Source organism: Passer domesticus, chromosome 5, assembly GCF_036417665.1.
Source record: "Passer domesticus isolate bPasDom1 chromosome 5, bPasDom1.hap1, whole genome shotgun sequence".
In the NCBI taxonomy this organism is placed as follows: domain Eukaryota; kingdom Metazoa; phylum Chordata; class Aves; order Passeriformes; family Passeridae; genus Passer; species Passer domesticus.
The window spans coordinates 74,671,937-74,697,650 of record NC_087478.1 but is presented as its reverse complement, the minus strand read 5'-3'; the positions used below and the strand labels follow the sequence as shown (position 1 = coordinate 74,697,650).

General features: G+C 43.6%; 2 protein-coding genes across 8 annotated transcripts in view; one reads left to right on the top strand and one right to left on the bottom strand.

Moving 5' to 3' along the window:
* The first annotated feature begins 974 nt into the window (after positions 1-974).
* CREBL2 (cAMP responsive element binding protein like 2) lies at positions 975-12,567 on the top strand. Its single transcript, XM_064421095.1, has 4 exons — positions 975-1,154; positions 8,586-8,783; positions 9,864-10,011; positions 10,755-12,567. Coding segments are annotated over exons 1-4 (363 nt in total). The 5' UTR covers positions 975-1,139; the 3' UTR covers positions 10,757-12,567.
* The window catches only part of LOC135300996 (probable G-protein coupled receptor 19), a 23,099-nt gene continuing 9,069 nt past the window's right edge, over positions 11,685-25,714 (bottom strand). For 3 of the 7 annotated variants that reach the window (XM_064421091.1, XM_064421093.1, XM_064421094.1), the window contains one exon: positions 11,685-25,609. In XM_064421091.1, coding sequence (XP_064277161.1) covers positions 24,345-25,574 — 1,230 coding nt within the window. In that variant the 5' untranslated portion in view covers positions 25,575-25,609 and the 3' untranslated portion in view covers positions 11,685-24,344. The remainder of the gene's footprint in view (positions 25,610-25,714) is intronic. The other 4 variants (XR_010362750.1, XR_010362751.1, XR_010362752.1 and 1 more) reach the window with 4 other exon arrangements.

Sequence of the window (25,714 nt, the reverse complement as noted above, 5' to 3'; positions counted from 1 at the left end):
ACTGGTTTTTGGACAAGCAAATAGGAAGCAGTGTGCAAACTGCCTTGTCTTTGACATAGAAGAAAAACAAAAAAAAAAAAAAAGCTTCAGAAAGTGCTTTGTCTCTGTCATCTAGCAAGCATATCCCTCCAAGAGGAAGGTCTGTGATTCAGGGGGAAAATCCCATGACAAAGCCTTCAGCCCTAACAATTGCATGTGAAACAGATTAAGTCATGGGAAACTCCTGCGTGAATAAAAAGAAACATGCAGCAACATGAAACACGGCAAGCTTCAGGTTTCACCACCAGCTTGAAACGTGGGCCACACTTAAGGGAATTGTGTACGGGGGTACCTGGGAGTTTCCAGCAAGCACAGGCCTCATTTGGGGGCACAGACAAGGCATGAAGGCCTGGCTTTACCTCAGGTATCCCACATGAGACCTGTGCCATGTGTCCCCAGGGAAACTGGGTGTTCTCCAAGGATTACAGGCACTGCTTCTCCAGCCTTGTCGGCTCTGCCTTCAGGAACTCTTAGGGCAAAGCAAGGCAAAAAAAACAGCAGAAAATTTAAATTTGTTGTTTTATTGGTTAGGGCTTTTTTTTATTTTTCATCTAGCTAGAGACAGCCTGTGCTAGGGCCGCAGCCGGTAGCCCTGGCCCCACCAGACTCCGGTCATCTTTCCGGAGCCATTGCGGTTGCAGCAGAACAGCCGTGGAATGGTGCGAGCGTTAGAGAAAACACAAATAAACAAACAAACAAACGCAAAAAACACCAACAAAACAACAAATTCACTCGTTGTGGTGAGGCGGGGAGCGCCCGGAGCCTCCTGGGAAATGTAGTTCGCCCGGTCGGCGAGGCGAGGACCAATCACCGCGTCGCTCCTCTGATGGGCCTCCTGGGAGTTGTAGTTTTTTCGGTCCCCGTCAGGGCGGCGCCCAATAGCGACGGGGCCGAACACGACTATACTTCCCAGCGTGCACCGCTCTGCCGGCACTACCGCTCCCCTCATCTGTAAACAAACATGGCGGCGGGCGATGGCGGCCTCCGCGGGCGGCCCTGAGGCTCTGTGAGCGCCGGTGTCCGCCGGGGCTGCGGGCGGGCGGCTCCGCCTGCTCCTCGGGCAGGGGCTGCGGCGAGGGGGATCGGGACTGGCGGCACACATGGATGACAGCAAGGTAAAGGCCTGCGGGGCCCGCCCGGGAGCTGGAGCCGGGAGCAACCAGTGAGGCTCTTGGCAATTTGGCAGTCCACAATCCACTGAAGGGGTTGTAAGGCTGTGAAAGGTTTATGGTGATCTGCTATTTTAACATGCATACTGTTTTATTTTATTAAGGCCTTGCCTGAAAGCTGTCAAGGAGGTTGGGGGAAATTTGCATCACTGATCTCTCACAGCTCTGGGAACTGCATGAAAGTTTGTGTAATTGGGGCAGTAGTTTAGAAGATCCAGAAGCTTTAGTTCTGGAGGCGTATATAGTTCATGAGCATTGTCTGATTTTTATTTCTTTTTGTGTTCTTCTCTGTCTGACTTAGGCTCTTTGTATTAACCAACTTCCAGATTTTAATTTAAAATGCATTTTTGGTCTGCCATTGTGTCATGTGGAGTTGTGATAATATGCCTTTTTTTTTTTTCTGGAAAAATTTTTGACACATTTACTAAATAAAATAATTTTCTCTGAAACATTTTTGACACATTTACTAAATAAAATAAATCGATTTACCCAGTCAGTAAGTAAAATATTTGGTCTTTTTTTTTTTCTTTTTTAAATTGATGTTGAGTTGATTAGGGAAAGACAACAGAGTGGAATATTCACTCTTCTTGCTATCTTCACGCCCAAGTACAGTTTTTATAGCTCATGAGGCTGCAGGTCACCTTGAGGGTTTGGTGACTGTTCAAGAGATGCCATTTCCCTTAGGAGGGCTCTTCCCATTGCAGGTTGCTGTGTCAGGATGAGGCAAGCACTATTTATACCTCATTTTATGGCCACTGTGGCTGCACTGGAGTCAGCATGTCCTTGAAATCTCCTAAAAATTCCACTGAGTCATGCTTTCCTCCTTGCTGAGGGGGTTGGCCTGTGAAAGGACTTTCCCTGGAAAAACTGAATCAGCTAAATTGTGTTGGTGGTGTAGTGACCATTCTGTAACTGCCTGCAGCCAAGCTCAGTGGTTGCCTTCATCTAAAAGACAAAAAGAGTTTAGAACTGAGCTTGCAGGCTGCAAAGTTTTCCCTAATTCATAGTGCCCTTTAATTTAGCCTTGTCTGGTTTAACAGGGCATTAGAAGAGTGGTTCTTGTAAACACATTCCTCAAAATTGGAAGGAAACAGCAAGAAATGAAGGGAGAGGTAGAAAATCTTAATCAGAAGAATTTCATGTTTAATTTCAGAAGGATGCTCTTAAAATATTCACACACACACAAAAAAAAAAACCAAACCAAAAACCCAAACCAACAAAAAATCCCAAACAAAGAAACAAAAAACCCCCACCCAAAATATGACCTCCTTTTCTTCTGTAGAACTGCTTTCAACCTTGGATTGTTCAGGTACTGGCCTCACTTCTCACTGTGATTTGAGCTCTTGGGTGTGGAAGGGAAAGAATTTAGTGATGTAGCTGTTACTTGCAGCTAATCCATGTTAAAACATCTGTTGTGCATCTCTGAAAAAGGGGGAAAAAGGAGAAGCTCTTTTATGTGATTTTACCCTTTATAGGTGAAATTTCTTGGTTAGTTTACAAGACTACATACAACATATTATGTATTTATTATATGCATTGGGAAGCAGAGAATAGGGACTAGGGAAAGAACTTTGATAGCTCTTGTTAGCCAACATTAAAACACAATTTTATACAGCTAACTGCAGTCTTTTGCATTAATTACAGAGTTTTTTATAGGGGACACTGACAAGACTTATTTCGGTAATTAACTTTTCAGTTTACGGCTAGAAATGAGAAATAAAAGTTTGTAAGGTCATTTTTGTTATCCCAGAGAAGTTAAAAACAAGCAAACAAAAACCAGACCACCACCAATAAAAGGTTGGGGTTGCTGCCTTTTATTACAAATATTCTTATATTGCACAGAAAATATATTATATTACTGTATTTGTGGATCCAGCAAGTGTTGATCTCTTGCTCTGGTGTTCATGCAGCTTTCCTTTCCAAGGGAGCACATGGTGTTCCAGCAGGGGCAGGCTCTCAGGAACAGGCTACACCCCAGGAGCTGGGTTGCTTTCCACACAGCCTGGCTGTGAGAGACATCAGTACTGAGCCCTGTGTGGTCCTGAGTCATGATCATGGGGATGCAGGTGTCCCTTGGAGGCAGTGTGGGAGCAGGCAGGTGTGAAATCTTGTGTTTCAGAGCTTGATGGGGTCTTTGGCCATGAGCTGTCTTGTAGCCTCTGACCCTCACTGCTGGGCTGGTGGGGATCAGGGAGAGAGAGATCACCCAGGCAGTCCTGGAGTCAGCTCTGGGTAGTGCTCTGAGTGCCACAGCAGGGACAGAGCTGCTGTGGAGATGGCCTCAGTTGCTAAGGAGGTGGGCTGCTGTGTTTTCATCCTTCAGGGCTTTTTCAGAGTCGGTGCTGAGCAGGTTCTCAATGTGCTGGAGAAGTCTTCCACCCAGGATCATGTCTGTGAGCAACGATGCCTCATGTATTAGAACTTTAAAAGGTTTATTGAATCACAGCAAGGGACTGAGTAAGGAAAAAGGGACAGCTCTGGGTGCTTAGCTGCAGCCAGAGGCACACCACCCCATCCCTAACAACCCTATATAAAACCAGGTCTTAGCAAAACTTCTTTACTTCTTTCATCCTTATAACATACATTCAACGTTCATGAGAACTAACATCCCTCTATCCATTCATTACAATGTCCAAACAAAGCATTCTCATTACTGATTGCTTGGTGATATAAAACTTTAACAGCTTTGGTTATAGTTTGATGGGAGCAATTTGAAATCATTAAATGCTTTAAAAAGCTCCTGCTCAGCATTGCTCAGATGACACGTCTGCTCGTATTTGCAAGGAGCAATTAAAATGGAGGAGATTGAAGACTCTGAACCAGCTGGAACAGTTTTGTTTCCTTGTCACAGTGGGCTGGGAGGATTCACATGGTAGAGTTAGCTGAGCATCCCTGAGCCTGAGTTCTAACAGAGACAGGTTTAGAAAAGTGCCTGGTTTCTGTTAGTGAGAACTGAGAGAGTGTGTAGGGCACAGTGGTGGACATAACTCCTGTGTGAGGCTGTAAGTCCTTCCTTGGGGAAGAGCAGGGCTGTCACCTGTGAGTGACAAAGTGGCATCTGAGTGACTGCTGCCCTGAGCTTTAGCACTTACCCATCTGGGTGCCTGCATAACACTTTATGAAAACTTGACATTTATCATGCTTTTTAAAAGCAGACATTGCAGCAAAGACAGACAGTATTCTTTATGCCTCTGTGCTGAACGTGGCATTCTTAAGGCATGAAGCACTTTGTATGGTGAGGGTTTTAGGATTAATTTCTGTTGACACATCTGCTGAAGACTTAGATTGTGTTTGCTCACTAAATAGTATCTTACATTTTTGGATCATTATCAGGTGCATTTTGTCTGCCAGTGAAAGTAAAAGAATTGTGCTGGGCATATAAAATGTCATGAAATGGAGGAATAACAAGCATGCTTTCTAGCTGGGTTTTGTACTGCTGCTGTGAGTGGTATGCTTTGAATTGGAAGATCAGAAAACTTCATCTTTATTAGGAGACTTGTGACTGGCTTCATTTGCTTTCTGATTTTGTAAAAATGTTTGTAAGTAGGAATAGATTCTTCCCCCATCTACTGTAACAGAGCCCTTAGGTTTTATTTCTTATTAATAATTTTTATAGTTTTATGTAAATTCTGTAGATGATCACCAGTTCCATGCTGCATTAAGTTCTGCAGACCTACACCTTCAGCTGCCAATGCAGTGCAGAGTGTGCCTAAGATGGATCTCAAGTACTGGTTGATGGAGCTGCTTGTTTATTGGTAAATGAGCTCAGAGCTGGTGGCAGATGCTGACCTGGTCAGTGTGATCAGCATTGCTGGTCAGTGGTGCTGAGCAGTGCCTGGGGTGCTGTTGCTTTAATCTGCTAAATTGATTCAAACTTGCAGATGTCATGATGAGGCCAACTCCACCCCAGTCTTCTGTCTGAGGGGCTCGGCTCCTCAGGGTTGTGAGTGAGGAGCTGATGCAGTGCAGCTGCATGAGGAGTGCATCTCCTTCCTGTGGAGCACCTCTCTGCTGAGCATTCTGGCAAGGATTTTGGAGAGATCTGCTGCATGCTTCCTAATAAAAAACCCCATAAGTCTGAGGATTTTTCTGTATCAGGTCAAGTAATTGCAGCTATTTCCAATTCCAGGTCAAATAACTTTGTGCCTGGACACTGATGGGAGGCAAGAATGAGGTTATGATCTAAGCAGGGTATTAAAAGGAAATTGTGGAATCACAGAAGAGGCTGAGTTGGAAGGGACCAATTGGGATCATCGTGTCCAACTCTGGCCCTGTGCAGGACACCCCAAGAATCACACCGTGTGCCTGAGAAAAGAGTTATGTTCTTCTATTTTCTGAAGTCTGAGTGAACTGAAATGGAAGCTTGGTCAGATCTCCAACTATTTCATGCCTTTATTAATATTTTTATGAAAATTTTTATGATTAATGTTGTTCTGAGTCTTGATTGCATATGACTCCCTGAAAAAACCCCAAATCTCAACTGCTGAATGCTAATAGATCACATCTCTTTATAAACTGCAGAGGAATACAAAGGGACAAAAAATGTTTGCTTGGTCTGTTGCCATGTTCAACATCAACTATCACTTCTGCTTTGTCTTCTTTCTGTCACATCAGCGTAGCAACTGAGCAGGAAACAGGACTAGAAGCCAGGGAAATATGGTAATGCTCTATGGGGGCAAAGGATTTCTCAGGCCTTTTATTCCCCAGCTGGGTTGCTTGAGGTTACAGCAGGAGCTTCTAAATATTGGTGAGGAAAAACTGATAAGGATGCAGGATTTGGTTAAATTGCTTAGCATTGCTGCCTTTTCAGGGTGATGTGTAACTGTGTGGTGAACTCGAGGAGCCATGAAGACAGTATGAGTCTTTGGGGATGGTGTGAAAGCAGATTGTTAGAGTCAAAAGGGAAGGAATCTTTTCATGATCTCCGTAGTCCTGGTGGTTAGAGCATTGCAGGTAACCATGGTTTAATGGTTGAAGAGGTACAAGCCTTTTTCCTGCCCTGAGGGAGCTTGTGTGCAGTGGTAAAATATCTTGTAGAGAGAGCAGTTGGCACACCTATCTGTAGAAAGCTCTCTGGAGTGACCAAAGGGAAAGCAATTTATGGATAATGGTGGATCCAGGATGCATTTGCCATGTGCTAAGCAGTCTGTAACTTGCTGATTGTGAGAAATGGTGTGGTGGGAACCATTCACCTGCCTGAGGCTCTGGGGAGAGGACATGGCTGTCAGTGCTCCTGTGCAGGGCTAGGACTCACTTTAGGTACCTTTTGTTCACACAGCAGGGTGGTGTGTGCTGGGGCCCCAGCCTTGAGTGGCAGCTCACTCTAGTTCTAGAGGGTCAGAGCCCCAAGTGGCCAGGGCGTTTTAAGAGAGCTGCAGTGTGTGTCTCTACAAGACCTTATCTAGCTCTTGAATTCAAAGATTTACTTTGAACTGCCTTGCATTAGCACAGAAAAAGCCTCAGGTGCTGAAAGTCTTTGAAAGCTGAAGTGCTTTGGCTGTAGTGTGTATAATGTAATATCCATCAATCTTCCAAGTGCAAGTAATAATAGAGAGCAAAGTGTGAGTGCCTGCAGCCCCACCTGGGAAGATTCTGTGTAGTTCCACCTTCTGCTGAGCTGGGTGTGTCATCCATAGCCAGGAGAGTGTTTCCATGAGAGGACAGACCTTGTCATGCCTGAAAGGGGACAGTCACTTTCCTTTCCTTAGAGCTCCTGCCCCCTGCCTTGGCCACATCTGCTTAGTTTTATCTTACTTTGAACTACATTAGATTAGATTTTCTGAACTAGAAAACCTTAATGGGAGCACCTTGAAGTAAAGAATTATTTAAACTGTATTCAGCAGTTCAAGTGTAAAAGAGCTTCATTTTTTTTCCCTTTGCTCTTCTGAATGTATTGTGTTTGTTTCATTATCATAGATGTCCATTAAGTACTTTCTGTTCTTTCATTTGCTTGTGGTAGGCAGCTACTCCTGAATAAATCAGGAGGGACAATACAGAGAGGGTAGGATTATGTTGGCATGTGATTGTTGACTCACTTTCCAAAGAAAGAATAGGCTCAATTGTATAATCCTTTTTTTCCCTCTCCATTCTGGCACATCAATTCACTATGTTATTGTTTTTATTGCAGCTTGCTAAGTTTGCAGAACAAGTGACTTCTTTGAATGTTAAAAGTTACTTATTTTGGAACTTTTCACAGTAAAAGTGCTTTTTTTAAAATAATGAACTCCGATATTTTAAACACTGTCTATTAGAAAAAGTCTGTCTGTGTGCAGGATGGTGAAATACTAAGGCAGCAGTGAAATTCTTGTATGCAGGTGTGTGTGTTAGGTGTACTTCTCCACACCCCCTCCAGTCAAACAGTGTGGTCAGAATGCAAATAGAGAGAAATCCTCACTTCAGTGCGGAGCTGGGGTGTGTGGCTGATGTAATGTTTACTGGGTGATACCGCCCAGTGACCAGTGAAGTAATCTTCAGACCATATTTAAGATTTTCTTGTGCCATGCCCCCATGTTAAGAATAAAATATTTGAGTGGGAAAACACAGAGTAAACTGGGGTTTTTTATTTTTATTTAAAAAAAAAAAAATTATTTGTAGCAGGAGAGGCTCTCAGACCTATAAAAAAGGAGCTACGAAGAAAAGGGGAAAGTGATTGCAAAACCTGCATTCCATAGGGCAAGAAACAGGAGAGTTACATTTCTGCAAGGGGGATCTACATTAGGAACAGGGAAGAGTTCAGCACTGCCAGGTTGTGTGAGGAGGTGTGAGGAGACTCACTGGGCTGTGGAGTAATGTTTTGAAGGTGAATATGGTCGGGGTGGTGATGCACTGCTGGAGCAGAGGCAACAAAGATAGGACTCGATGTGACTGCGTTCCCTGTTCAGTAAAATTCCTCAAGATTCCTTTGAAAGAAATCTAGCCCAAGGAAGCTTATTCACTAGTGAATAATTCTGAATTTAGAGTAGGCTGAAACTGTTGACTGCAGCAAAACGAAGTTTTGCATTATATTGATAGAAACAAATATATTTTTTTCTAAATTGAAGTGTTAATCTCTATAATATAGTATTTCCAGACCTGCTAGAGCAGGGGCTGTTGGTGATATGGAAGCAATTTCACTACAAGCTGATTGTGCCTCCTCAATAACCAGATGCCCTCATAGATACCTGAAGTAGTGTGTTCAGTTCTGGGCTCCCCAGTATGAGAGGGAAATAGAGCCACTGGAGAGAATCCTGAAAACTTCAGAGCTCAGCATTCTTATTTCTTCTGCTGCTCCAGAAAGTATTTGCAACATTATATACTTGAGACTCCTAGTAGTTATTGTCACATGGTTCCAGCATAACCTTTGCAGAACAGGATCTTTACTGTGCCCTTGCTTTCCAGGTGGTTGGAGGCAAGGTAAAGAAACCAGGCAAACGAGGTCGTAAACCAGCCAAAATAGACTTGAAGGCAAAACTTGAAAGAAGTCGTCAGAGCGCAAGAGAGTGCAGAGCCAGGAAGAAGCTGAGGTACCAGTACCTGGAAGAGCTGGTTTCAAGCAGAGAGCGAGCCATCTGTGCTCTCAGAGAAGAGCTTGAAATGGTAAGGAACTACCATTTAACCTAACCCTCAGTATTATCTGGGACCTGTCCTCATGAACGCTTGTTCTTGGGACCACGGTGACTGACAGTGGCATTTGGCTGGCCAGGAGGTATCAAAACATCAGATGCATCCAGCTGTTTGCCTGCTTTGGTGTGTAGAATACAAACTCATGTCACAAGTTATCTGCTGGTTCTGAACTGGAAGCAAGCAAAGGAAGTGCCATTACATTTGAGTCTGTTGTTCTTTGAAATGTCTGGTTTTGAAAAACCTTTGACAGAGGTAGATTGTGGGAAGAAGTGTTAAAATATCAAAGGGCAAACATGTATCCACAGAGTGCCATTGCTTCTCTGTTGGGGAGGTGGATTCTTGCAGCATGTTCTCTGTGTAGGTGGTTCCAGGATGTGTAAGATGTGGGTCTTGGCCAAATAAGCAGCATTAACCAAAGAGAATGTTTCATCTGGAAACACAGACACAGTGGTGTCACTGACACGTCACCAGCGCTGAGGTCGCTGCGTTGACCTGACTTTAGGTTTGTTTGAATGGGCAGGGCTAATCACTACAAGTCAGCAGGTTTAGGATCAGGTGAAAAGCCAGCCAACTGTCCGCAGTTTTTTGATGTGCCTCAGGGTTTGGCAGTGAAGGATTTAAGATGAGGGAAGTAGGAATAAGGCGCATGTGCTTCCACTGTGCCTTGCGCAATTGGAAAGGACCTCTTAGTAGTCCATCAGCCCCAGTCATGTGAAATATTTGTTTTAAATAGGCCATGAACTGGAACGGCATTCTCGCATGCCAGCAGCGAGAAATTGCACGGAGTGTTCCATGTTGTTTAATAATTACAGTATTCTGTCCAGTGCTGCCTCTGAGCAGCAGTTTATTGACTGAAAGGGGCTTTGCTGAGGCCAGGTATGCGGCCATGGCCACGTGCTCAGCTCATTAGGGCTCTGCAGTTTCGTAAGAGGCTTCAGCTCAGTACATTCAGACCTTAAATGAATATACCGGAAGGTAAAGATTACAGCCCTGTTTTGTCTGCTAATGTGATCCTGGCAGTTTGCTAAGGCCTAATGTGTTTGCATATTTCAGTACAAGCAGTGGTGCATGGCCATGGACCAAGGGAAAATCCCCTCGGAAATAAAAGCCCTGCTAACTGGAGAGGAGCAAGGCAAAGCACAGCAGAACTCAACCAAACTTGCCAAGGCTGCAAAGACAGAGGCAAACAGCAGCAATCCCTGTAAGTATCCAGCCTGTGATTAAGTCCTGTTTTGTTACATCTTTTGTGGTGTAGGAGGATGGCTGTGGTGTAGGAAGAAACATAAGGATGTGCTTTTGGGCAGAAATAGTTGATTGAAGCAAAGAGCTTAGTGGGTGGTACAAAGACTCTGTGTAATGTTTACATGGACAACACAGAAATTCCACTATAGAGGAAGCTGGGCAATTATTTTAAAAGACTCTCTGTGTTTCACCAAAGCCTGTGGAGACCTGTGAAGACCTTAATTTCTTACAGCATTTTCTGGTTTTTTAATGCAAGCTGAATGGAGCACATTAAACATAATTGAACTTTAAAAACTTTACAAAGAAAACATTATTCTAGCTGCAAGCTCTCCCAAGAGAGAAATGCTGGACATGGGATTTCCTATGGTGTCTTCTTTCTGACTCCTTTGTGCTTGTGCAGGGAATGGAATAGGTTCCTTCTGGGAATTGGAAAGTGAGAAGACCATGTGATATAAAGTCATATTCCTGATATATATATATATATATATATATATATATATATATATGGAAAGGGAGAGAATTAAAGTGTAGCAAGGGCAATTCTATATCTTACTTCTAATTTTGTAATAGTTTGTGCTACAGGCTAAATTACACTTCACGGAATTTAAAAAAAAATAGGAATTTCCAGCTTTATGTTTTTAAGGATTGACATGAAAACCACTTTTTCAACCATAACAATCTTCCCCCATGCATCATTCTCAGGAGGCCGATGGAGAACCTTCCACAGTGCAGCAGAGGTGGCTTGGGAGCTGGCAGGAGGAAGATGCTGTTCTGAAGACTGGATGCATCCCCAGGTGCAGGGGAAAGGATCCCAGTCTATTCTCTTCTCTTTGCTCCTCCCCACATGAAATTCTTTGATTATGGTGTTCCTAAGGCTTTGTGGGTGGGGCTTTTGGAGCAGCAGGTGTTGGTGTAAGTGGAGCCTTGTTCTTCCTTACACTGCCCTCCCCAAATACAGCAATGGCAGCTTTGGGGCATTCCCAGCACAAGAGTGGAGCTGCTTTTACATCAGAGCCCAGAATTAGTCTGGCTTTGTGTTTGGTTGTTATGTGGTTTTTAACTGCTGTGGGAGTGTGGGAGGTTCTGTAAAAGAAAACCAAGAGAAGGGTCGTGTAACAGCTTTGCTAAAGCCAAACCCAGTATTGAAGGTTGAGGAGAAGGAGCTGGATCAAAATGTTTCAGGAAGATTTTTAGCAATGTCATTTGTAACCTAAATGCAGGTGTTGCTCTTGTCATCCATCTTTAATGCAGCATGTCTTTTGTGTGACTGGGATTTTTAAAGAGGTGCTAGATACATTTCCTGCTTGTCCTGGTTTAGGACAAATTTGGGAGGAAGCTTCCAAACAGGTCTCTCTAGAAAGTAGATTCAAGCAGCCCCTCCCCCAACTGGTTTGGGAAAAGATTTCCTTGGAGAAAAGTGGAAAAATTCTGTTTATTTAACAAGGAAATTATTCACAAGCATAAAAAATGAATACTATTAAACAATAAAACCTCTTGCTGTTCTGAAGAGATGGCAAATTCAGAAGGTCCTTTTCATGAGGTGTGGCTCGGCTCCCTCAGTCTCTTCTCCTCCTGCACTAGAAAATGCTCCATCCTGGTGGGCTACAGGTGTGAGCTCCTGATGTTTTTCTGGGTTTTCAGTCCAGAGCAGGACCAGTGAGTTCCAAGAAAAAGAAACACCACAATCTGGGGAACTTCTCTGCCTCAGCTAGCTAAAAAAGCTGACTAAAGGCAAAGGAGAGCTCTGTCCTGCTGCCCATGCTGCAGACAACACAGTCCGTGCGAGACAATGCAGGGGAGCAAGTGCAGTTTCTGCAAACAAACTGCACTTCTTCTCCTGCCCTTTGCTCTCAGAACCAGTCTTAAAGGTGCAGAACTCAATATCCAGCATAAACAGAACAGACTACAAGCATCACAAAGTCACCCTAGGGCATGAATTCTGCCCATCCTTTTCTAGCGGGTGCATTTTCCACCTGCTGTGCTCCTGGGGAGCTGGTCAAGGCATGTCCCTGCAGCCTGCTTCCAACAAGGGAACAGCTGCCATTCCCTCTCACCCACTGTGCCCTGATACCTTTCCATAGCTACCTACATTTTGGGCCCTAGTACCTCTCTGGACAGCAACTTAATGTGAATTCTGCTATGCTGTCCTGGTTTCCCAGCCAGAGATAATGCCAGGAACTGGTAGCAAGGAAAGCAAGTTGAATCAGTTTGGTTTTGTAGTAAGAAAGGTGATGGCAAAACTCTTGTGGGCTGATGACCAAGACATGTACTCACCCCAGTTATTGACAGATCACCTGCCACTTTCCTCAGACTGCTCTTTCTCCTGGATATACTTTTTGTATTCATGTGATGCAATGTGGAGAGTGGAGCTCCTGGGATTTTCAGAGGGTGTTTGGCTTGCTTATTCTGTTTTGTTTATGACAGTGTCTTTCTCTGTATTTTATGAAATGCATGGAACGTTTTTAATCTTGTATTTTTAGCATTGTTTCATAGAATAAATATTATAATGAATGACTTTGCTAGACCGAGTGTTGCCTTTTTTAATTGAATTAATTGGGTCTGTTTAGCATTGTGTCAGTTCAGGATGGAGTGAAAGCAGTGAAGATAATCAAGTACCGTATTTCAGTGTACAGCACAATTGTTTTCAGAATTCCATTCTAAGCACCTATATCTTGAACCTTAATGCCTGGTTTTAAGTTTATTCTTTAGACCCTGCAACCAGGCACTCAGTTAGCAATTGCTAAAAATGTTGCACAGACACACAAGACTATTAAGAGAGGTTAATCACACTGAAGTAGAGATGGGGAGGATATGAGAGTTCATGTTGTGTTGTCCACGTCCTAGCCTGCCCACTTCCATCCCCACCATCCACCCTCTGTATCTGAAAGTCTGCACTACGGTTTGTCCTGAAACATAATGACAAAACCAACCCCTAAGTTTGGGGATTTTTGTTGATGTTGAATCCTTACCAGTTCATTTTCTTGGATTTTCTGGAGGAAGAAAAACCCTAGGCCAAATGTTCAGAACTATAGTCTGCCAACCTTGAAGTTGGACTTCATAACATGATCATACTGGAAGTGTAATGGATTATTTTGGTTTAGAATTAGTCTTAACACACCACTTTCAGATGTAAACCATGTCTTGTAATTAGACACGTATTTCAAATGTTATGCAGATGCTTGAGTGTCTTTCAGAATTAGGGATGTAGAAAACATGCAGAGCAGTTGTGATGTGTGACCAGAACAGCTCTGCCCAGCACTTGGTAACGTGACAAAGGCAGCTCTGATCCCGCCAGAAGCACCCTGCTTGCTTTCTTCCCTTTTGTTTCACATGCTGTGAGACCAAACAAGGAAGCCTTTCAGCAGAAAGGTTTCTTCTCTGGAGGAAATGGAGAGTGGGAATTTCTCATTGTGGTGAGCAGCAGTTTCTTCTGTTCCTTGTCATGGTGGCTTCTGCATCTTGGCTTAGTCAGCACTTGACATTACAAGGCTGTGTTTGGCAAGCCTGGCCCCAGCTCTGTGGCTCAAATAGTGGTACCCATGTTCTGACAGGTTTCTTGTGCTTCATGCAGATGGGCAGGAGGTCTGTTACTGCCTCCATCATCCTTGATTGTCTGCAAGCAAAAATCTGTCACACATAGTTACAGCTCTAACTGCAGCTTTTCCATCTGCACTGGATGCTGTAGTCCATTACAAAATGTAGGATTCCCAGCAGCAATCATTCATTCAAGTTCTGTAGCTTCCATCATCTAGCAGGTTGTGCTATGTTACACATTTTTTGGCCTTAGCTGGATTTCTGGGAGTCCTTTCTTTTGAAACTTGAAGTTTAGCAGTTCCCCTTGAAAACCAGCAAGTGTTTGTTTGTGGTTCATGTTTGTTTTCTGCTCTAATGCTCATACTCTTCATCCTTGTTGGGGTGGCTCCTAGGAGTGATACAGGCAAGTCCTCTGGTCAGGAGTCTCATCTGGTTCCCTAAATAATGTAGGGTGGTATGTTGTTGCCCTCATTTTGTGTAGGCTGGGTACAGCCTTTGACTTGTTTCTCCTCCAGTGAGTGAGCACAGCTAGTTCTCTCTCACAAGTACTGAAGAAAGGAAATGAGCCTGGAAATGCCTCATTTTCCCACTTACCATGGAAATCTAATCTTCAGCCAGACTCATTTGGCAAGCTGAAGGTGGGTATATCTTGGAAACTGTCCACAGTCTTAAAATATGCTGTCTGTGCTATTTGGTGTTTACACCAATCCCAGAACTCGTGTTAGGATTAAGTGCAGTAAGACTGAATTCAGTGGATGATGATGGACTAAGCTCTGTACAGTTGTATTAATCCTTTTGGGGAGTGTAACACAAGGATGGACCAGATAGTGGCAGCTTCATAAGAAAAATGTGCAGTAGGTCTTGCCTTTTTGTTTGCTGTATACATGCTGCATGCACAGAATCCTGCAGTGAAGGGGATACATTTAATTGACTCATCACTTAACTGGGAACATTTTGTAATTATGTGTAAAAAAAAAAGTAATCAGTCTGCTTTCACAGTCTGATAATAAATGTTTGTCAAAGAATCAGTATCCTGTTAAGTGCTTTTCAAATACTATCTTAACTTATATCAGGGGTTTATTTTAATGTAGTAGACAGATTTCAAAAAGCTTCTCTCTTTCTTGAAAGCTGAATTTCAGCCACCTTTGAGAGTGCCTGTGACTGATTGTTTTTCCTTTTCTTTCCCTTCTACATATTAGGGTGAAGATGAACCTAGTAATGAATCTAGTTTTTCCTGAAGAGCTGGAGAAGGTTTGGGATCGTAGCTCCAGTTGCTGCTTCCCAAGAAATTGTAGTCTCTATAACTACCTATAAAATTACTGTTAATATAAGAAGTGAATGTTTGAGACTAGTCTCAAAATGCAGAGAAAGCAGAGGAAAAGCTGAAAGAAGAACCACAGTCCTTCTCATTGTGCTCAAGAGTTACAGCAGGGGTGACAGAGGATGGGCTGATGTAGAAATCCCTGTCGGAGGTAAGCAGGGAAAAATACCAGTTTGTCAGTTCCTACTCTTTGTGTCACTGAGCATTAATTGCTCCAAAAGTTATGTCAACAAATTAATTTCTTACATCACTCCATTGTGAATTTGTATGAGAAAGCATAAGCTTCTAATCCACAGTGAAACCTGAGGTGTCCCACTCTGAATAGCACATCAGTGGGCTAAAATTCAACTGATGCTGATTTATGGAATGTACAGATTTTTGTATGTAGGTCTATCCCTTCCAGTACCTGAGGGAACCTGCAACAAAGATGGGGAAGGGCTATTGACAAGGGCCTGGAGTGGCAGGACAAGGGACAATGGCTTCAAACTGACAGAGAGGGTTTAGATTAGGTATCAAGAAAAAAATTCTTTACTGTGAGGCCTATAACAGATTGCCCAGAGAAGTTGTGGGTGCCCCATCCCTGGAGGTGTTCAAGATCAGGTTGGATGGAGCTCTGAACAATCTTTAAATTTCAACTAGAAAATGCTAATGATTTTCAGCAACACTTCATAAAAAAAATCAAACAAAAAAAAAACTTAAACTCCTTTTCACTTTGTTTTTTTTTTTCCTCCATAAAAAGCACTTGGGAGGTAGGAGTTTTGTTCCACAACTAGTACAAGATTAACTCTGCTTTTTTGTATGTCAGCCTGTATCAAAACTGGTTTAATCAACTCTACTAGCACTAACTGCTGCTTGAAGCAATTCTTGTGTATGATCTCTGTATGTTTGGGTGGGTGTTGGTGACTTTCCTAGCTGTGCTGCAGCTGATTAAATAAACGTGTGAATAAAGGACTAAATGTGTATTATAAAATGTGTGTTTTCATGAGACAGCCTGTTCAGTGTGAATAGAAATAGCCCATGAAGGGTGACTTATTCCCATACCTTCTTTCTCATGGCAACTTTTAGAATAGATTGTGCTGAAGTTCAGCAGTGCTGCCAGCAGCAATGCTGGGTGTTCCTGAGGCAGTGAATTTCAGCAGTGGCCTCCAACTTTGCCATCCTTCTGTGGCATGCTCCAAGTGCCCACTGATGTGAGAACAGTCCTTTCCTGCTCCCTATCAAACACAGACCTGGCCATGTTGCTAGGTCAGTGTTTTCTTCTTTGCATTTCTGGGCTTTTTCTTTCCTTTCCCCTTTGAAATCTCTTTTTTGGAATGCATTCCTTCTTTGGTACAGAAAAAGACTATTCTGTGGATCTCCTTTCTTTCCCACATAGCCTGGCAGCTATTTTCAAAAGCTGTCAAGGGTTCCTTTTCCAAAGGACTATGTATGTGCAACTGTGGCATTCATATTTTCTGAAAAATCCCTTCACCCAGGATTTTTCTCCTGGGAAGCTGAGAAGCCTCAGAGAAAAAGGAAAACAATTTTATCTCATTTGCTTCTCCTGTGTTTTGCTTCTTTGGAATGTGGTTGGAGATTGTTTATGCACAGGTGATTGTTTCATTGGTTTCTGCTGTGAATTATTTTGACTTATTAGCCAATCAGGGTCAAGCTGTGTAGGGCTCTAGGGAGAGTCACAAGTTTTCATTATTATCTCTTTAGCCTTCTCTAAGTATCCTTTCCATATTGTTTAGTATAGTATAGTTTAGTATTCTTTAATATAATATGGCATCATAAAATAATAAATTAGCCTTCTGAGAACATGGAGTCAGATTCATCATTCCTTCCTGCCACGAGGGCACCCCACAAATACAATAGGTAACCCTGAGTTACTCTGCTTGTAACTTGTGGTTACAAGTTTGTGCTTCTGCTCATGTGTACCACACCACCAACTCACCCCTCCTGCATTTCAAACTCTGTGACATCAGTGTAAATGCCCCTTCTGCACTGTACTGAGTAACAGCATCACCCTTTGTAGTACAGGACCCTCTTGTTTCTCAGCCTAGTACAAGCAGTGCTGGTTCTGGCTCACCCCGGAGTGGTTTTTGCTTGCTCAAGCATTCTGATGAGCTTTGTGGTCAGGAGGAAGGTGACAGCATTAGCAGACAGCAGTGAAGTTGTTCAGTAGATGTTGGGCGTGTATTGAAACAGTTCTGCAAAGTGTCATTCTTCTTGCACTTGAAACTTGGGGATTTAGATGATTCTTTTACTTGTATTTCTGTACAATTCTAGGTTGCCCAGCATTTTCAGCAGTGGTTTCAAATGAAAGAGTAAGTTCAGTTTAGGTTGACATACCTGAAACAGCCTGTGGAGTTAAGAGAGGAATTAATTAAAAACATTTTGGCCCAAAGTCATTTATCTCATGAACATAGCCCAGAAGAGGTTTCATCAAAGTAAGTACAGTAATAGTGTTAATTTTCCATTTAAATCTGGAATCATATCTGGGATTTCAGATACTGAAAGGGGAAGGAGGTATTTTATAGCTTTCTAATTAGCTAATTACTCTTGTGACAAGTCTGTGTGCAAACCTTCCCAAGGTGATGGTGCTGCAGGGATCTCTTGATGACAGCAGTGTTGCTATTCTCACTTCAGCAAGTTGCATTTCTTATTACTTTATTGTTAGGGTTCCTCACTTTCTGAAATAAAATAGTAATTAGCTTTTTAATTACTGGTACACCAGTGGAGCCAATGTTGCTTGCTGTGGGTGTTTGAGAAACAGCCAATTAACCAATTAACTGTTTCAGCTTTTTGGATTTTCGTAATCTTTTTTTTTTTTTACCTATTTTTTTTGGCATTATCCACTTAATGTCATCATTTCAGTCCAATGCCACTAAATGAATGCCATTCTTAATGGAAATGATATTGTCTACACATGCTGTCAGATAAAAAAGGCTGGCTGACAGCTGGAGAACAATTATAAAGGTTGTCTGATTTAATCCCTCTGTGCTGAGCTACTTGTGGAATGAGCACAATTGCAGTTCAGTGAATGTATTCATAAAAAAATGTAGGCAGAATGATGAATGGCCTCTTGTGATTGCTTGCATTCACCTTGCATTTCTTTTCTCAATCATCTCCTTTGCATGAAATAGGGCATTTTGCAAAAAACCAAATATGCCTGTTACTAATACAGCTTAGCATGAGTCTGTCAGAAATACGACCACCAGTTGTAACTTTAAATATCATCTGTTAAGCATGGATTAAAATTATTTTCTTTATTACTCTAAAACTTCTTTTCCCCTGTCTTTTATTAGCATATAACTCTTTTCGGATATCAATTAGAATTTTATAAAATATCAATTTCAAGTTAATTGTAAGGGATGGAGAAAAGTGCAGGGATCGACAAGGATGCTTCTAAGTGCTGATTTTTTCCCTGTGTGCCATTTTTCTGCCATGCTTGGTTGGAAGATCTACATGGAGGTGGTAAGACTGGAGTATCAACACTGGTACACTCCAGTTTTGTTTCTGATGTCAGGAGCCTTCCAAGGAGCACTGAGAGCTTTTGAGGACACAATTCTACTGTAGCAAGGGACAGGGAAAGCTTAGCTGGTAATGTTTCTCCTGTAGTGATCAGGCTACAAGAAAGAGCCAAGTGTGGGGGCCAGTGCTTGGCAGCAATTGTTTCTCGTGGATAAGGTAGCATTTGGAAGCCCAGCCCTCTGCAAACTCCTTTTCTGCCCTTCAAAGAAAAATGGAACTTTAGTTGCTTTTCATTGAATATTTCCCCTAAAGACCAGTCTCTAGTGATTTGTTACCTGGTTAGGAATTTTTTCTGGCAATAAACATGTTAAATGTGCAGAAAGCAATATTTGAAGATGCAGTTGTGCTGAGGGCTACATCCTCAGCATCCCTCTTACAGGGAAAAAAAAAACAACTAAAAACAACTGTACAAGCCCAAAAATGAAGATTCTGATAAAGATGCCCTGAGTGTGAAAGATCAAGTCAGTAATGTGGAAAGAGCTGTTTCAGAGTTTGCAAAGAGCCAGAGAGGGCAGATGAGCTCCCAGCATGGAGTTAATGCAATCAGGGCTACTCCTGCTGCATCTACAGCTAGCTGGTGGCTAATCTGAAATCTTGCTAACTCTGGATATTTCTTAATCATTTTCCTTCCTGTGTTTGGATCAATATGGGGAGGGACTCTGTAGAAGTGGAGATGGTAAATCTCCAGGGCTGAAGAGAAGAGCTGTAGTGCCTTTGGAAATAGGTGGGTAATTACATCCATGTGTATGTGGCTTCTGCTGCCTCATTCTACATGGCCTCAAAAAAATTCAAGTCCTTGATCAGTTCCTCTTCCCTAAAAGCATCTCTTACTTTTACTGGTGCATGTGGAGAAAAAGCTTGTGTCTGCCCAGGCATGAAACAGGAACAAATCTAATTATTTAGTGGTGTAATATTTTCTTCTTTTTCTATTCCCCTGCAAATGTAGGACCAAATTGAGAGCTGGTCTAAAATGGTTGAGATGCTGCGCACAATGGAATTATTGCCATCTTTGTCACTTCTGAATATTATCCAGGGACCAGTTTCATGAAACAAATTAAAGACTTTGTGTGTGTTAGCAGTAGTGTAGAATAAAAAAAATCTGTGGTTTAGTCCAGACTGCTCATCAGGAGGTGACATTTATACAACAATCTTCCAGTAGGTGTGTTATGTTTTACTAGAAGCCAGTTCAAATAAAGCCTCAGTAATTTATAATGGCCTATTCCACAACACTTGCTAAGTTGAAAAGAGCCAACTAATAAAGACATATTAACTTACAGAATCACTTAAGGAGTTAATAACCCTTCCTTTGAGCATGTGGGTCTGGCTTTAATAAACTTTAAGGCTGCTTTTTGTTCTTTTAAACAGGAAGGATCTGATATTGAGAAGGGCTGAACACTCAGAATTTCAGCTGCAATTGATGGCGTGTGTTCAGCACCTTGGAAAACCAACCCCTAAATCAATGTCAGTTAAATCTGAATTTAAATGGGTTGAGTTGAGGGGACTGAAAAAACTCTGGGGATTCTTATGTGGACATATGGAAACCCTTAAGTCCAATTATTGGTGATAGCCACTTTGGTGTCACCTCCGTAAGGCTGGTGGAAAAATAGGTACAAGTGAATTGAGTCTCTGCTTCTCACTAGCCCCAACCCCTCAACTGGAAATTTTTTAAGTATACTTAACTGGAAATCCAACTTTCTGCTGAAATAAAAAGGAAGAGACATAATTGGACAATTTGTAATAGGAATTCCCAAGGGCAAGCCACTTAATACCAAGTATAAGCAGCAGTGATGGAATTTCTACTTAACGTGGGTCTGCTTAATGGAAAAAAAAAGTCTAATGGTTGGTAGTGTATCATGTTCTTACAGAGGAAACATTTAAAACTAAGGAATGGATGGGCAAGAGACCCAGGAGTGCTTTCTCCCAGAACCTCCCCTCTGTAGATGGGCTTGAGACGTGTTTGTGGACTGGGAGTTTATTCTGTTTGTTTTGTGTCTATATTGATCAGGCAAATCCTACAGAATTTTCTATTTCTTGCTTAGATAATTCATGATCTGCCTCCTGTCTCTGGCACTTCTGGGGCCTTGACAAACCAGGAGGTACCTGACATTGGTGCTACAAAATCCTAAACCCGCCTGTCCACTTATCCATCACCTGTCCTAAAATCATGGAAGGAGTGAGAAAGCTTTCTCCTTGCTCTTGTGTTTTTACCAGTGCAGTCTGGGTTAAAATAAGCCACAGCAAGCAGAGCCAAGCTCACTCTGTTACAAGTGGGATTGGGATTTTACTGATGTGGAAAGGTGGTTTAAGAGACCCAGCCTCCAGACTTAACTCATGGTTGCAGGGCTGGTTAGAGCCCACAATGTCTGTGCAGAACTACCAGCCCTTTCAGCTGGGGGACATTGTGTCCCTAGCTGGTGTGTCATGGCAATCCTCGACTTTTCCTGGCCACCTTCTGTAGTGAAAAACCTTTTGAAAGGGAAACATGGTAGACTTGAAGAAACAAGTGTCCTGTGTGCCTCTGGACTCTGAGCAGGCGTTGGGTAACCATGAACCTGTGGTTCTCTGTGACCTCAGGGCTCATTCTCTTCAGTTCCTTTATTATTTCTTTAATAAAACTACTAATCAAAAGAACAACTGTTGTGTTTCAGTCTCCAATCTAAACTTGAAAATAATGTTGTGAAATTGCCTGTCTAGCCTAGATCTGATTTTGCTGTGTGAGAGGTGATTAAATGTCAAAGAAAAGCTAAGCATATGGTGGTGTTTCAGCAAGAAACAGCCAGGTTAGAATCTGAACCAGACAGGAAATACTGGTCTTGACTCACTTTCAAGGTCCTCTCATCTCCTAATTCATGGGAGTTTTTTTGCTAGTGGCTTTAATGAGAAATACCAGATCCTTATTTAATGGGGATTTCTGAATTTGTGAAATACATACTGTAAGTGTTCTTGTGGCCAGTGAGGGTTCTTCCAACCCTACTTTGTGTCGTAGAGGATGAGGAAGGAAGTTTTTTACCAGACATGTAGGATTATTTCTCAGCAAAAGAGTGCCAGCAGAGATTCTCCTCAGGGAATGTCAGCTTGGGGCTCCAACACGTGTGTGCTCCTGCTCCCTGAGATGGCAGAGGGACACAAACAGCCCTGTTTATTTCACCCTGTGGTTCCTGCTGCTCTTGTTCTATTCACTTTCACTGCTGCAGCACTTTCAGGCTCCAGGCATGAACAGGAACCCAAATGTGCCACATTTGCTCTGAAAGCAGAAAAAAAAAAAGATAATCCTTCTGAGAGGGGGTTGTGATTGGGGATGTCTCCTGCCAGAAGACAGCAGGGAGCTGGAGATTTTGAAGCAAAGTATGAGGAGGGGTAGCTGACTCCTGCACACTGCCTCTTGAACACCTGGGATCAAAGTGTCCACAATGCTTTTAGGATGCCTTGAGTGTGAAGGGCTTCTGATAGCCTGGACTCGAGGATGTTTGGCCATGCTCTGAGGAGAGGCTGGTCTGGAGCCACTTCTATGCAAGAAATGAAAAAGTTGGGTAAAGAAATAACTGAGAATTTGTGACAGAGGTTTATAAACCCAAGACTGGCCCAGAGAGAGTGGATGAGGACCAGCTATTCACCATGTACTGGATTTGTCAGAGCTAGTTGAGAAGATAAAGAACAGGAAGAAAGTACTTGAGATCCTCCACTGAAAAGAGGTCAAAACCTTGGTTCTCAGGCAAAATGCTCCTGAAATCTGCTCAGATGGGCTCTGAGCAAGCAGAGTGGGGCTGTTTGTCCTGTCCTTCAGGCTTTGAGACTAGGTCATTCTGGACCTGCTCTGGATTTACAGAACAGCAGCACTGTTTGGCAGCTACCCTGTGAAGGGTGTTTGCTCCTACCAGTGGCAGCTGGAGGCTGGGAGGATGTCAGGAGTCCTTTATCTTCTCTGCCTTCTCTGCCTGTCCTCAAGTAACCAAGGCTGCAGTAGACAATGGGTACTGGGAGGGACAGGCCTCCACTCTGAACCCTGCAGAACTCTCCTGTTAATTTTGTAAGAATTAAAGAAAGGAAATCTTTGCAGGCAAGGGGTGCAGCAGCCTGGGCTGGTCCTTCCATGGCCCACATTTATCCAGCAGAGTGAGGGGAATTCACCAACAGGATGCTAGTGCTACCCTAATTTGAGGAGAAATAGTTTACCTGTGTTTTCTGAAAGTGTGCTACTGTACTTTGGGCAATGCTATGGGAATTGAGAAAATAGATCAATATTCCCCACATAGACTCAAGCCAATCCTTATTGAGATTGATAACTGAGGGAAAGAAAAAACAAACAAACAAAAAAAAAAGCTCTCAGGAAGTACAGATGATTTTGGATGAAGAAATTTTCATTCAGAAGATCCATTTTAAATGAGAATGGCTCAGTTTACAGTCCCTTCTTCCTCCTCTTCCTTTCATTAGGTTCTCTTCTTTGCCTGCCAGACCCTTGCAGTCCTTCCTCCTGCTTTTCACCCCCATCTACAGACGTTACCCTGCCTGTGCACTGACCACACACAACCTTTATGGGTAGAGAACATCAGCAAATTGGTGAGCACGAGGCAAGAAAAGGGGTTGGAGTGGGGTGGAAAGGACAGGAGGGGTCTGTGAGCTGCCAGCTCTCTGTCAGATGGATCATAGCTGAGCTTGGGGAACCTCGTGGTTTTCAAGCAGCACGAAGAGGTCATCACATGTGGTGAGAGTCCAGCACATGTTCTCTCATTTCTGACTACACCACCCCTGAACTATAACACAATCAATAATCAATCTGCTTCTTAGATGATTTTTTTCCTGCCTGAATGCTCAAGACACCTCTGTATTTCTGATCTAGCACTGAACTAGAGCTTCTGGGACCTAACCATGTTGTTACCTCCTCCTAGTGATACAAGTGGACCTGCCACCCCTAGGGAGGAAACCCAGTTTGCCTCCAGAGCACATCCTTCAAGAGGCAGCACCCAAGGTGTACAAACCCACAGACCCATGTCCCTCATGCATGGTGCCTTTTCCCCAGGAGATTGTTAACACTGTGGGGGGACAGGGGCCTGCAAAGGAGCTCCTGCCTCTCCCCCTGGTCTCCAGTGTCATTCCCCATCCCAGCAGGACTGAAGACCCAGCCATTCCCACTGGGTTGTTTTCTCGCTGTGCTGGCAGAGAAAGAGCAGCAGGAGTCACCTCCACCTGCAACCACAGGTCCCCTGCAGGTCCTGTCCTCTGGGACACCTGTTAGGGACCTCTTCAAACATGCCCAAACAGTGGAAGATGCTGCCAAGCCAGCGTGGGACTACAGAGCTCGTGTTCCTGTTTGGAAAGGCCACTCTTTGCAGCCGTGCCTCAGCAGAGGGGGACAGACCAGGACACACAGCCAGTGTCAGAGGTGAGGAGGCCCAATGCTGACCCTGCTCAACCACTGGGAATTTTGTCACAGTGGGCTCAGGCTGAAGCCATAAGGGCCCTCATTTGGACATCTTACCTGTGGGATCTCAACAGGATGGACAACCCCAGCACAACTGTATTTGTGGGGACACAGTGGAAGGAAGCCTAGATGGCTTTGGGTGGGTTTAGGCATTTATACACTGTGGCCCATCCTGTAAAGGGATTAAAACAAGCAGTTTTTCTTTCTTTCCCTTTTCTCCGTACAGATTGAGAGTGTAAGGACTCTTGTTTTGCAGATAAGCACTGCTTGTGATTGTAGGAGAGGGGTTTCCCAAAGCAGAATGGAGTAACTGAAATTAAATGGAACGAATACATCAAACCCAAGGCATTTAATAAAATAAACCATCTCTTTTCTGCCCTCTCCCCCCTCACCCCTTCCCCCCCAAATCTGGGTTAAAAATACAAAGCTATACATCAGTTCCAAAGGAGAGAAAGTTCCTTCTTCTGGGGTACAGAGTCACTTTTCAAAACAATGCAGCCCACTAGACAAAGGTATTTGGGGGATTGGACGGAATAGGCCAGGCAAGCTTTCTTTCCTTGGCTTCTCTGTTAAAAGCATCATAAGTGGAGTCTTTGGTGACACTTTTGGCTGTAGCTGGAATGTCTGCAATACCAACATGATTTTTTTTTGCTATCCTGGAACTGGTGGTGATGGTGTATGCGTTGCTTCTATAGCATTTCATGGCAGACATGCAAAAAGTTTCTTTCATTCCTCTTCTGAAGTTTGCATTATAGATGGAGTAGAGGGTTGGCTTAGAGGCTGAGGAACTGAAAGAGATCCAGGTGATGGCCAGGAAAAGCAAGGAGCTCTTTCTGTAGTCTGTTTCCTCTGGGTGCCACAACTGTACCATGAAGAAAGGCAACCAGGACAGAAGAAATACCGAGTTTAACATTAAGAACATCTTGATGGTTTTCACTTTTGTTCTTGGAACAATATTTGTTGTTCTCCTGACAGTCATTCCATCCGTGCCTATTCTCCAAATGTACTTAATGACTTTCTGGTAAAAGAAGATAATGAAGAGGGATGGGATCATAAACACCAAGAGGAGGTGGATGATACTATAGGCAGATCCTTGCCAAGAACTGGGGAGAAAAAAGTTGCAGTGCTGGTCGCTGTTGGAGCCGTAGAGAAAACAGGCCGGCGATGCAAACAGAGCACCACAGAGCCAGGAGGCCAAAATCATTTTTTTGGCTTTCCCCCTGGACACTTTGAAGCTCAGGGGGTAGACAATGGTGTAGAATCGATCCACGCTGATGGCGAGGAGCACGTAGGTCTGGACCCCGGGCGTGAGGTACTGGAGGTACCTGGCCAGCCGGCACACGCCGCTGCCCAGCGCCCAGCGCCCCGAGCTCAGCTGCAGCAGCAGGAAGGGCGCGCTGCCCACGCTGCTCACCAGGTCGGCACAGGCCATGGACACCACAAAGTAGTTGGTGGTGGACTGCGTCCTCCTGCTCCTGTGGATCACTAAGCACACGAGGAAGTTTCCCAAGACGGAGGTCAGCCACAGCACTCCCCAAAGCACGCTGGCAGCTGTGATTTCCCCCGGCCTCAGCCCATACTCTACCAGAGAGTGGTTCCTGCTGGGGCCCGTGCATGGGGCTGGAGGTTCTGCCATCTCGGAGCCAGCAGGAGGGGAGGAGGCTTTGGGGCTGCTCGTGTTCTGCAGCAGCAGCAAGGTAAGGAGAAGAACAGGGCCACTGCTGTTATCCATGCTGCGAGCAAACTCGGCTACATCTTTTGCTCAGGCTGCAGACAGAGAGGAGAGAAAAGGTTCTCTTGAACAGCTGTGTATGAGAAGCCCATCTTAACCTACAAAAGAATATTCTCAGTAGCAGAGATATATACTGTGAC